This window comes from Varroa jacobsoni, unplaced genomic scaffold, assembly GCF_002532875.2.
Source record: "Varroa jacobsoni isolate VJ856 unplaced genomic scaffold, vjacob_1.0 scaffold_1104, whole genome shotgun sequence".
Taxonomy (NCBI): domain Eukaryota; kingdom Metazoa; phylum Arthropoda; class Arachnida; order Mesostigmata; family Varroidae; genus Varroa; species Varroa jacobsoni.
Window position 1 is genome coordinate 119046 of NW_019214006.1, and position 14214 is coordinate 133259.

General features: G+C 41.7%; 1 protein-coding gene across 1 annotated transcript in view; it reads right to left on the minus strand.

Moving 5' to 3' along the window:
- The window catches only part of LOC111266625 (uncharacterized), a 111683-nt gene that overhangs the window by 55978 nt on the left and 41491 nt on the right, over positions 1-14214 (minus strand). Inside the window, exon 3 of the mRNA XM_022844262.2 lies at positions 1742-1901. Coding sequence (XP_022699997.1) covers positions 1742-1901 — 160 coding nt within the window. The remainder of the gene's footprint in view (positions 1-1741; positions 1902-14214) is intronic.

Here is a 14214-nt window from a genome sequence, read left to right on the forward strand (position 1 = left end):
ATGTGTTTTGTAATTTAGCTTATGACTGATGTAATGACTCACCGGAGTCTCTCAGAAAATATACTCGTCGAAATTAGATTTCTAGAATCCGGTCTTGTGAAGGGTGCTGGAAGGGATCTGGCTATTTCAATGGCCTGTCTACTAGAACCTTGAATCGATCAAGGTTTAGAGAATTTATACAATCATTAATATAGAGTCGACTAGTATAAGATGTACGACGCCGTTAGGGCAGGCAACTTCCAGGAACAATTTATACTCCGAGCGCAATTGCTGTTGTCCTACAAACGAGGTTATTAGAAGTTGTCAACTAACTGATCTCAGTACTAAAGGTCGCATATGCCTGATAAACTACAAAAGCCCCAAGCATAATGTAGATAACATATATCTCTGAAAATAACAGGTATCCCTAAAAATTCTATTCCTGGGAAATTTCATAGTGATGTTGCTAGGTATGAGTCTGTGTGTTATCTAACACGGGTCTGGCCCCGCCTTATTCAACAAATCAACGATATATGTGCCTTTAATCAAATGATTGAATATTACCCGCTTGTTGTTATCCGAAGCGAGCATATACGTGGATGAAATACCGTAGTAGAAAAAAAAAACTCAAGGACAACGTATTCTATGTAATAATTGGCAAGAAAGAAATATTTCATTGTAGGCCTTGCGAGCAATTTATCGCTTGGCTTACTAGGCGAATAGAAGTTTCGACATGTCGCGGGCCTCATCAGCTGCTTAGCTAAAAGGCACTGTAGATTTGGTGAAATAGAATTATGCCATTTACGGACTCCTACAGGTTAAGGCTCACGATTTCCATGGCTTTTATTGAATGCTATAAAAGAGCAACGATAGTTTCTTATATTACGGTTTTCATCTTGGTTTCGTATATTAACCCATATTATATGCGTATATTATGTACGTATAAAACATTTAGTATTAAATTAGCTCTAGGTCCTTATAATACCGGCACCAAATGAGACTTATTTTCTTTACGTTTCTTTTTTACAGAGCAAAAGCGATACAAATACGCAGGATATTATTAGCACAGTTTACGACCGTCTGCATCTGGGCTAGTCATTCCCTGGAGGCCTGCTCTGTCAACTTAAATTGATGTTTTCTCCTCGGCTGCTGAAACCACACACATTGACACTTGAGCGTACGTACCTCGGCATTCTCTGCAATTGATAGCCTTCATAACTGTAGCTACTTCTGAATAGGAACAGACTACGGAATACACGCCTTCTGCGTTCTAGGCTTTGGACTTCGGAAACCTTGATAACAAGCCAGCATTTTCCTAACTTGTGTATATATGACGAGGCCAATATGGAAGTGTTTCAGTACATGTTGTACAATTTTTTGAATGCTTGCATGTCCAGCTGTCTTTGATCACAGCTTCTGGCTGGGGTCGCGTGATCCACAACAGCATTGTGTTTCGTTTGATTCAAAGCAGAAAATTATCAGCAAGCGCGTCCACAGAACATCTGCTTATGTGCCGAATTTGTACACTGTTAGCGCTTAGATCCTTAGTTTGAAAGAGAGTCGGCACACCGTAGCGGATGGAAAAGCTCTATTTCGTATTCACAATGGCCGACTGACAACGGTTCGGCTTGAGCTGTGCATTCCATGATGTCAGGTAGGTAGCTCCACACCTTGTACTTATGTAGCAATAGCGACGAAAGCATCCAAAATTAAATATATTATAGATACGCGTCGAAAACATTGTATATATACATGTACTTACAGCATGGGGCACGTAATCCCTAGGAAGGCCTGAGTTAAGAGGTATTGGACACAATAAGAAAAACGCCGAATATCTGAGGTTCCAGTTTTCGCGGATGAGTCTGTTCGATGCGAGAACGGTGGCGACAACCGATGTGCGATTTGCTGACCAAAATACGCACCTGGAAAAAACGCGAATGATTAATTCAAGTTAAATACGTTACTAAAACAGAACAGAAACAAACCAATATCTTTCAAACTGTAGTCTATCTGACAGAAGGGCCATCTTCCACAACCCGGAAAAGTTACACGGAAACCATTACTTCAATGTTTATCGCAGCTCTCGATTAATAGCAAACAAACGATTATTATTTTTTCTAAGGCATACGCTTTGGATGTACAGTATGTTGTGTTACACGTGTGATTATTCAGCCAGGAAACTCCGCTAAGAAATTATCTCAAGTATACAGGTCTCCCGATTACCAATACCTCACGATGCTGTGCTTGGTGTATCATGTTCAGGGTAAAAAATACTAAATGCAGACAGTCCTTGTCAACATGTCATTAATAAGAACATTTTACACGAAAGCATATTACATAGTGGGTCGGTTGTCATCAATTTAGCAAAACCAATGGCCAGCTTTCCCAGCCTTTTCTGTTGTTCTATGAATATTTAGAGATCGGTAAACGAACGCTGCAATACGTTTATTAATTGCGGTAAATGTGGAAAATAGAATAAGAAGTTGTGTGCATTGAAACTTGCCCTAATAGAGTTAGGCGCACTGAGGTCAAATGGGTAGTCGAGGCAAGTCGCAGACTGTGTCCACGAGGGCTTCACACAGTTGAACCTAATGCTACGAACTTTTCCATAAGTAATAAATTAATTTTTAAATATCGACATACGTAAGTTAAAGGGCAAAGTTAGCCTCAAATGACTCGGCCAGTGATCATCATTGACTGTTAACTATCAAACGATCACTGTCGATAACTAGACGGCGATAACAGGAAACCGTCATCGAGAAAAATAAGAGCTGTGCTACATTGCGGCTGTATCATCGAAATGTGAATTAATCTGTAATTGGCTAATTAAATAAGTCATTAATCAAATATTATATATTATTGGTAATTTTTAATGCATTACATTTCGAGGGATCAAAAGCGGCTGCATAATCTACGAAAGACGATACAATGGCGTTCTAACATCAATTTCCCGTTGACATTTACCAATTCAATGGGTCCTTACTGCTAGTTTATCGTACTGTTAATAGTTTAGCCTACATTTATGTGTCCTGCGCAGAACAAGTGAAATTGGTAGCTACCATACGATGCGCAATCAGCGTCATTTGGGGCCAATACACCGGAGCTAATCTTTTGCCAAATGTAAAACAGTAAAAAGGTAGAATATTGTGCTGCAAAATATCCAACTCGGAAATCTATATAGACACTACCATAGTACATGGGGTGCCCGTCTTTAGCCCCGCAGTCACAAACTCTTCAACCTTGTGTCTTTCCGGTTACTGAATTTGCTAAAGTTTCTCGTTGAAAGTACTTACTTTTCAGTTGCGAAAACGGGACAATGGAGACGAGGTGATTGATTGCCTCATCGCGATTCATTACGTTTTACGTTAACCCCTGTATGTCTACACTGTTGTTAGATTCAACTATTATGATTCGTAAAATAGGTCTTCGTTGAGCGACTCGTTATGGTTTCTAACACGCCTCGAAGATAGACTCCAGCAGTTCAGATTCAACGTGTTGTAAATCGACAGCGCATTGAATGTACCTTTTGACACAATGAAGGCCTAGTGGTTATCGGCGCATGTGTTAGAATTCGTGATAAAACACTCCATTAAGGGAACAGATTTGACTGAGCATGGAGCTTGTCAGCTTTTTTTACTCTATTCATTTAAATGGGAAATTTTGTGTTAAACTTCTTCGCTCATTTTGTAGAAAAAAACTGGTAAGTAGTGTTAACCCCAAATTGGATAACAAAGTCGTATTTTTCCCGCGCAATTTTCTATATCTACCTGTTAATGTAATGATAACTTCTGGATACTGAGTCTAGAAAACTTTTTGTAAAGACTTTATAAAATTAGTTTTTAGGAACTATTAAGAAACTTCAGTAAGGACCCTGAAAAAATTATCAGTTTTCCTAGAGGATATCAGCCACTCCAAGAAGCAGTTGCAGAGGGTAGCTTGAAAGTAAACAACAGAAGAAAAAGTAAGCCAACCTAGGCTTGCTTTCGAGGACTTGCATGAATTAAAGAATTTTCTTGCTTTACCCTTACAATATCTAATTACAATTTTCTATAACATGCTTTATGTTACTTAATTTCTGTAAAATCGTCTTTAAACATCTCGTCTGCAAAGCATGCAGCCAGACACGTATAGTTGACCAAGACCTTTGGCTCTTGATACTTGCATTGATGCTGCCCCGAAGCCCACGGCTTTGTTGATTCTTCGCAATCGGAGGGTCAGGCGATGATGTGCGGCATTGTCATCGCTCAGCCCCGGCCGTTTCATATACTCGCTGAGTGGTGTTGTCGTGCTAGATCGAAACGCCGTACACATTCAACCAGGCAGTGCGAACAACGATAAAGTGCAACGGACAAGCATAAGCGGAAAAACAGGGGCATACTAGTGCAAGTATATATCGCTCCATGCGTCCAGCTGCTGGCAGAGTGTATCCGTTAACATAAGGAGTATGGAGTGAACGAATAAAAGATATTGGGCAAATCGGCGGCTTGCCAGTAGCTGAAGGGCTGCTGAATTGAACTAAAAAACGTGAACGAATGACTTGGAAACACTAGCGACTAAAAAAGGTCAGGCCGGACAGGTGTAAGAAAAAGGGATGTAAAAATGGAAAACGACTTTGGGTATGAGAAGGTGGTGCCATAGTAGAGCAATGGAGCCACGAACCCGTTCCAGTCAGAAGAAGCCAAGACGGTCCTTTACCCAGGCTGTGTGCCAAAACGGCATGGAAAAGGCAGGATAAAAAGCGGAAGCCACGCAGAGGCAAAAGATTCGGTTTGCGACAATTGGGAAGAGGAAGAAGAGCTGAAGAGAGCACTGGAATGGCAGAAGCATGTTCCCTACATCAGCAAATGCAGACAGGTCCTTGCCACAAAGGAACTCCGCTGTACGAAGCATTTTGCAGGCTATCGCACGTTGGCAAGACGAATAGCAGCAGGGAACTGTTGGTGATGAACGGGTACAGAATAGCCAAATTGAGCGTAGAGAATGGTGGCCAGCAACGTCCAGAGACGTTCGGGAAACTGTGAGAAGAAGGAAATCGGCTACCAGAATTGGTGGTAAATTTGCCAGTTTTTCTACTGTTGTCGCCAATGAGACCGCAACCCGGCGTCATTATTTAGAAAAAAGAGCAAACGGATCCAGTGAAGGATATCTAAGAAGATCTTCATTTCCCTTATCAGGAATGATATTTTAAAAAAAAAGAGACAGGTTAAAACATCGATCGGGCTTTCGTACTGATCAGTTTACGTAACCGAAGCTGTCGGCAAAAGCAATTCGCAGTTTACGACAAAAAAAAAACTTGTTTTTGTTCATTAAATTTATTTCATAACACGTTGAACAATAGCTTATACGATATGCCGTCCTTCTCACGCTCAATCGACTCACAGCGTTTTTACCTTTAATGCTTTTGCTCGTTTATCAGTAGACGAATAAGACACATAAGTTCTATTGGGAATTCGAGAAAATCATTCAAGAAAGGCTCATTCAGATAGCGACGAACCCATTCCTTTGCAACCATTTTAGTCATCGAAACCCGTTTAGAACTACAGGCACTCTAATGTGTTCTTTTAACTTATACATCAGTTGCAATTGGACAGGTCTTTTTATTATTTTGTAGTGATTTTCAAGCCTTCGTTATCTTTACATATGGCAACATCAAACAAACGTTTATAATGCATGCTGCGAACCACCCTTTGTAGCGTATGTAATGACTTATTATAAAATCTGTGACATTTTTAGCTTTCCAGGCGTGAGGAAGGCCATTAGTTACTTCCACATAGTTATCTAATCTATTAGTGTTTGCGGAGACCCTCACTTCGTGGCCAAAAACTCTGTTAGAAGCTTTTCAGTTTTAGCTCACGGTCAGCTCAGTTAATGCGTTCAGCAAAGATGGCCTGTTACCTAATTAAGCAGTTAACCTTGTTCTAACAGTACTGCTTAACCCGTTTGATTTGGCCTATTTTGCCAAATAGATATGAAACACAAGGACCAAACTCCTTCCTACTTAGTACACTTAGATGCCGTAGTCTTGGTTTGCGTCGACAGTAACAAAATGGCCATTGATTCCGCTGCACTGGTGGTGGTACGCATTTGTCAAGATTACCCCGGGTGAAAGAGATTTCGCTCGTTCAAACGAACACAGGCAATGTCTTTAGATCTGTAGCCAGTGCGCAACGACTAAGGCATAACCTTGTTATTATTACAGTCCAACTTAAAATAGGCGCATTCGCTTGTGCTAGAATGGAAAGTCTGGGTTAATAGAAGTATCAAATTAGAGCAAACGCGTTGCTTCATTAGTGCCTTGCCTTATTTTTCCTGCGTTTTTCTGGATTAGGCAGAACACGTGGCTCGCGCACTGTACATTTTAACCCTAATTATATATATATGTGTATATATATATATATATGTAATTGTTGAAATTGGTTCGCAATCGCTACTCTGAAGGCTTCGGAAGTTTTAAGATACGTCACTAGAAATAGGCTCGTAAAGAGTGAGCACGTTCTAGCAACTACCACGTATTTGCCGTCACAATTCGGTCTCTCCTGGAAACCAGTCTTCATTATCTCTCACCTACCTCGGCACATAGGCAAGGCCGAGAATAGTAGAGAATATGCTTATGTGTTAAGAACAGAAAATCGCCACGAAGGTTATTTAGCTGTTTCGCGCATATGGGAGCTCCAATACAAAGATGTCGATCGCCTGCACCTTGAAACAGACGAAATCTGGGCACAAAATTTTGTTGTTTGTTTAAACAACATGTATGCATTTGTTTAACTTACATTCTATATAAAACTTACAAAGCAGCAGGAGACTATTGCAGGTAAATCAAACTGCGACCATCGCCGCAGACAGGTGATACTGAAAGACATGAAAAATAGATTGATTGACTGATTATTGCGCCGCTCTTAGTCAGAAGCTGCTGTGTCAAACGGCAATCGCAGGAATGTACGGACACGCAAATCAATCATGCAGATCGACAATTTACGGGATGTGTGGTATAATGGAATACGAGGAGCCTGTTTAATAAAATAATGGACAAAGTAAGTAAGAAAACTAACAGAGAACGTATTTAGAAAACCGTCTTGTGCCGCGCCTCCGGCTTAGTAGAAAACTTCGCGCATTCTCCGGCCCGCCTTCGTTCTCTGCATTCGCTTTCTATCGGTTGTTGTCGGCGGTGTGTGATACTCGTTTAGATTACATTGGACGGGGGAGATCTTTGCTGTTCAGTGAGAGTGCGCAGCGAAGCAGAACTTTCTCGTCTGCCCACAAAACCCCAACTTGCCACCCTCTTATTCCAACGATTCTTCCCTATTAATGTTGTTCCGATGCGTGTCCTGTTATCTCCGCCTGTTTCCATTCAAAAAAACTAACAGCGCTGGTAGTATTACGGCAACCGCCAGTAACACATTGCTGCTAGTTTTGCTTGTCGCGCCAACCGATGAAGCCGCCGATGTCGTTAATGGTTCCTTACGCCTTATGACCTCCGTAGAAAATGGCCTTGGTTCCCCAGATAGTCAAGGGTTCCCGTTGTGCTGAAATCGCATAGCACCAATCGACTCACCGCTCTCCGAAGTAGGTTTACGACCTGGCCAAAGAGGGCGGACTTTATCCTACAGGTTCTGGAGGAATAGCGGTATTGATGATGCCAGCGTGGGCGCTATGTGGATACCAATCGGTACATTATTAATGCAGTTGGATGTTAAAGCTTAGGGTATGGAGATAGACGGCTATGTTTCATTAGCCGCTGATAGATACCGTATCAGCAACGGAAGGAGATCTAGCCGTTTCAGTGGGACTGAGTGAACACAGAAGACGATTGAGCTTGCATTACACCCAGTGTAAAATATCAACGTGCTGCGAAGCGAGCACGTCGGAAGAACTATGATAGAGGCTTCGTGTTGCGAGTCTTCGCCTGACATCAGCACATCCACGAGTAAAAGGTGGTTTCGTAAATAGAACAGTATCGGCAAGAGAATGCGAGTTGTCGCAAACTAAAGTAGGTTAATCTCGCATAACTAAAGTAGGTTAATAAACGCATCTCAAAAGTAAAATTTACTACATAAATATATCACTTCATTGCTTCTTTATTGACATTTGCATACACGTCAGACAACGCTTGAAAAATCAACCTGCCTTGCTTTTGATAAATAAGGGTACGTCTTTCTATTTTGAGCACTGGGCCTTGCAAAAAAAGTGCTGAGTTGTAAGAAACCGAAATTTTTCGGAAGTTACCCAAAATATTTGTTCTGATTAATTTATCGACCAGTAAAAACATCAGAGAGTTACGAATTGAATGAAAACCCGTATGTGTTAAGCTCTTTCTTTTAACCAAACAAACGAAAGCATATTTTTATAGCAAAAAACCTCAATTTTCGGACCTGTAAGTCAAATCTTATTCTGGCTGTTCTGCATCATAAGTTAACAAAAATTTCGAAAAATTAAGACCGGAAGCAACCCGAAGAAATTGTTATCATAACACTGTAAATATTCGTTCCTGTTAATGTAAGCTCTAAAGCTATAGGGAGGCCTTATCATCATTTCTAGATAATAACACACGCTCGCAAGACGCACGTTAGCCTCTCTATTAATATAGTGCGGCACAGCGATAATAGCGACGACGGACATCCCAAACGTTGCTACAAGTAACATCTTCTCTAACTTCTGTTCTAGGCTTTTTACAAATGTCACCTCAAACCTTTGCTTTCTTCACTGGTAACGTTGCCCTGTTCATCTAGCATATATACCTATGGTACGAGTGACACTTATAACACCGTCTACCTTCTTCTAAAGATTATCCTCAGCCTTCTGGTTTTGGCCTGCCCCGCTACCTTTTGATTACGCCTTTATTATTATTATTTGTCTTTTCCTTCCTTTTTCTGCTTTTTACCTCGGTTTATATTCGAGATGGTTTTCTTTCTCCTTTGCTATGCCTATCTTTTCTATTCTTTGACTACTTGCTTACCACTACCTTTCGCAAACTGAGGGTTTGAGAGCCCTGGACTACTATAAAAGATTACGCCCTTTTTCAGCTTTTTTGCCTGCCTGCCCTACTTCTTTTTCCTCAAGCATATATTTCATTCTCAGTCGCCATGGTTAGCCCTTCGCTTCGTGCATCGTTCTCCGCCGTCGGCTATCATTTTCGACTGCCTCGCCTTGGCCCACTTAGTCTTTCCACTCTAACCACGGCTTCTGCCCTTCCTATATCGCTACGCCTTTTTCCCGTTCGTTTTGGAAGGCCACTACCGTTTTCACTGCTGTAAAGTCCTCTAGCTCATAATGGGTCGTCGTCGTCGTAGTTGTCATCTTTCCTCGTTTTACTTCGACACCGAGCACTATCCTCACTGATTGCGTATAGCCCTCCTTCTGGCCTTAACTAACTTCAGCTAACAGTCGCTCAACACAGAAATACAGTCAGCGAAATTTAAGCTCGTTCCCATTTAGAAGTAATAAAGAAATAAAAATATGAAATACGCCCTAATGAAAAAAAAAAAAACGTTTTAAAGGAGGCAAACGGAATGCGAAAGCGCCAATGCTGCGGTAGCTGCTGCTAGCGACGAAAGCTATGTCACAATCAGAAGTTAGAAGAAGGGTAGCAGAACGCGTAGATTGATGACTAGATTATTAACGCAAGGACGTCAAACTATGAAGAACTTGTTTCGCATGAAAAAGTAGAGTCTTAGCTTTGCGCAGATATTTATAGATGTCTGGCTGTTATAAGAAGTTTTTAAACAATCTTGTTTTAAATAAAATCAGTTTCAATCAGCTGACTTCAGAACGGCATTCTAATGAAAAGAACAGGCCCTTCTCCGCGCGTGTGTCTTCACTCTCGCAATTTTAAGCGATATTTTTCGGATAACTTTATACTTCTGAGAGGGAAATCTGCTAAGTTACTTTTCTTATAAATATCAAGTTTTAGCGCTAAAACCAAAAGTGCTTCGTTGTAATCCTGTTGAACAACTAATCTCTATTACAATTCCAATCATGGGCTTAGATGGAGTCTCGAAATACCTTGCTTAAAGGGTCTGCATGGCTTAAGGCCTATAGAAGTAAGAGAGGATAACGGCCTTGCAATAAATATATGAATAGACAGGCAGCAAACTATTCTATGTATTACCCATGAGGAGTAGACCTTTTAGAATTCGATCCTATTCCGGTAAACTCTGCACGTCTTTACGTCGTGGGATCACTTACATCTCTCGTTGGTTACCGAAATAGACCAAATATACTTAGTATGCTCTATACAAGTATCTCTGTCCACCTTGCAAATAGGTAACTGACTTTTGCGCTCAGAATGCCTTGTTAAGTTAAATTAAAAACCTCTAGCTGGGTCGGAAGTAATCTGCTGACGACCAAACAATGAACGCTCCAATACGATCACGTGTGCTAGTGTCACAGTCAACACCGCTATTACTAATTTACCAATATCAGCAGCGATGTCGCACGAAATCGGGTCTGATCACGAGTACCGAAAAAAAACAGGGTTGGAATCCATGCCAAACGGTCCCTATACGTTGGCATCCTAAACAAAGTCAATCTGAAATCGGTTGCGCAGCTAGCATATAATCGAAACCGGAATTTAACCTGCAATAGCTCTACCACTCATCTGCGTCTACATAATTTAGTTTAGTGAACAGTAACTATTAAGACAGAGCTCGCTGTCTACTTAATAATTGGACCTAACACCACCGTTGGCACGATGACGATGGAAAACACTAATAAATATTCTCCATTAACGTGCTTTTGATCCCGAAAACGTTTGCTAGACACTGACTTTACTAGCGCGACACCCACCGTTGCATTCGACAATGATTTTTTCAAAGTCCGGATCATCGGTCCACAATCAATGAATCAAGAAAATCCAAACTAGAAATTACCTGACGTGCCATACTGTGTTTAAACTAATTGCATGCCAAAGACTGAGTATTGCTATTTTTTTTTTCTTGTTTCTGTTGGTGCGATAGTCTGGGATTTTTATTATCTGTTGTAATTTTTACATTGCCTATACATCGGCTGCCAAACGTTGGCGTCTGTTCATTTTCGGGTGGTTAGTAAAGGGTAATTAGAGCTGCCGAGTTCTTGTATCACGTGCACATGATTAACGGTTGACTAGAACATTTCATGTTGCTACTATGGTAGCTATCTACCTTGTAGCGTCAAGCTATTCTGCTTGTTCCTCTTTTTTTCCTAATTTAACAACAATTCATAACGAGGCGCCCTCATCCTTCACTTTGTTGTTCCGTTTATACGTATTATTGCGATGGCAAACGTTATTTTCCACAATATGTACCACGTGATCTAAAACAAAATACACACCCTGAGGAGGAATCAATATCGTAGCCGCGTATTTCGACTTATCACTAAGAGGGAAGAAGTAGTTTTTGTAAAGATATAGCACAGATGTGTCTGTTCTAGTAGAAACAGCAAAAAAACGCTATTGTTCTCAATGTAGTCGCTTTCTGTCGTAAGATCGCAAACGCTGTTTGCAGTGTTTTCGCAGACGTTGAAAGCTATTTGCAGTGTGTGACGTAACGTTTCAGGAGTAGTGCTCCATAGCCATTTACCAGTGACACAGTAGCCGAGGGCAGCTACGGTTAGTCGTGAGGTTTTGTTGTAGGCAAAATAAGAAGGAAAAGTCAAAGATAGAATAATTGAAGAAAACGAAGAAAGCTGCGCGCAAAGAAAAACGTTAGTTCTTCCTTGGAGAAGAGTGACCTACACAGATACCAGCACTGTACGATCGTTCCTTTACCACACGTAGAAGGCCAGACGTGCGGGATCTGGGTTATGTCCTTTGAGTACACACTCAGGGATTGTTGCGCACCATTTTCACGTTGAACAGTGAAGGCCGAATACAAGACATCGGTGAGAGCACCAAAATAAAAACAAAAAAACGACTGAGAACAACAAAAAAGTCGAGTCATCAAAAATGATTCTACATATTCTGCTCTTACAACCAGCGGTTCCGCTCTATGAGATGTGCACTCGCGTAGCCTACTCATATTTGCTATCTCCCATTCCAGATGCATTATTTAACAAAAGCATAAAACAGGACAGAGCGCAAGTGATACACAGAGTAGTAGCGGCGATAGACGCTAACGTACCTCTCCGTATACAAAAAAAATTCTGATAAGCATCGGATAGGCGTTTTCGATGATATACGTAGTCATATACAACGAATGCGCGACCCGAGAAGGCCAACAACTGCTCACTGCAGTCTCTGGCCGGGAGCCACCTGGTCACCGTTGTCCTGTTGTTGAGTTAGCCGTGGTCTGTGGCAGGTCTTAGGTGTCAAGCATCTATGCCTAAAATGTTTGTGTATGGTACGACCACAGTTGATCATGATAGATTGGCTGTTTCTAAACAACAGCATGCGACCGCACATACGAAAAGAAAAGCATCCAGATATTTTTTTTATCAAACCTATGGGTTGATAAATTCATGTATTACACAATGAGCGGTCGGAATGAGCCGCCAATCTCGCCGGCCGCGGTCGCGTTCGCTATTATCACAACGCACAGCTTGAAATACCCCCTTCCTTCTACTCAGTGCTCGAAATCAGTCGTCCCATTGCCTTCTCATCGCTGTCGCCGGTGAATTCTGTCGATATGGTCCACTCAACTGATCGGCAAGGCTGACCACGTAGCATATTCCGTTGGCACAGAGACAATCCACGCTTACGATGGTAACAACCACCGGTGGTGCTGTTTTGAATCGCTTTGACCAGAGAACTAGTTTCACACTACCGTTATAGTCTCGTTGTAGTCAAAAAGGCCATAGGCCTCGTACGGTTTATACGGGCTATAGAGATGAATTTGTGATCAACTACTCGTTTTGGCAAGGGTAATTTTAGAATAGAAGCAGTATAAAGGCTGTCGTCCTACAAGTTCCAAAGCGGAAGCGACAAACGAAATGTAGAGTGTGGTATGGCAGAGATTCGCGGCTGGCAACAGGAAACTAACACTAAATAGGATCGGATTGACGCTCCCGACGACTGAGCATTACGTGGTCCAGCTCCTTCCTCAGCATCGTCCCTGACTCTAAGTCTATATGGCATACGATTCAACGGCTGTTTACAAATACTTTTGTTGTGCTGTTTTGGATACTTGATCAATTCCGATATGCGTACACAATTCGTTCCTCAGTCAGCTGCGTTATACAACTTGTACACATGACAACAGCAGCTACAGCAGTGCTACAACAAACGAGTACTAAGAAGCCGGTTCAGTAAGTTCTAGTTTACTGCAGGCACCATCTCATTTAGTAGAGTTAGTGAGGACAACATGTCGCCGTAGCTATTATTACACTGCAGAACATCGTCATCGCCGGCATCGTAATCTATCGTCATTCTCCTGACAGTGTTGCGTTTCAGCGCTCCGCCAGGTGCAGCCTTCAGCCATCGCTCATGTGCTAGACCGAAAATGAAGTAGAGCAGACAGATGAAGCAAGCAAAGCAATACGAAGAAATAACTATGTGGTAAGTATGTGGGGCGACAAGGAATTTCTACGAACATTCGCATTGTTTACGTTGACGCTCCATCAATTTTCGTCTGTCGTACGGATACTCGCCGACTTCTAGCGCTGTTACTGCTTCTGTTGTTGTGGAAACGCAAATAAAATGATGTGCTATGCGCTTCTCGATGCTGCCACTTGTACCTTATTTAACTTTTAATCCCCTAGCCTCTTCCTCTTTCAGCCCGTGTCTCTGTTCGTAAATCCCTCCCCTTGTTACTGGTGTTTTACCACTACAAGCCGGCGAAGTCATAGCGAATGTAGCACGAGACAGAGACAACCCGCTATGGTGTATATTAAACAAAAATGTAGGGCAACGATTGCTGGCCGAACTTTTATTCTGATTTTTGACGAGAACGGATCCAAATGAAAGAACCAGCGCTCAAGACGGCAAACGGAATGTTGCCCACTACCAAAAATCAGTCATCGTATTGTAATGAATTCTGTCTCAGCTTAATCGGCTTCTTTAAAATAGGGGCTAACATTCGAATTTTACGGTCGCTAGGTCGAAGTTAAGCATTATACACTATCAGCTCTCAAAGAAATATATGTGACACGAAACGGAACTTTGTGGGTTGTACGTAACGTATCCCGACATAAGTCGAGCTCTCTGTCTAGGGCAGAAGACACTATTACAGGGAGAATACGAACTTTTGCCTTAATAGGTAATAATAACTTAATAGGTAACACGCTTGCTTAGCGTTGCTATGGTCACTGGATCTGCTGTAGCTT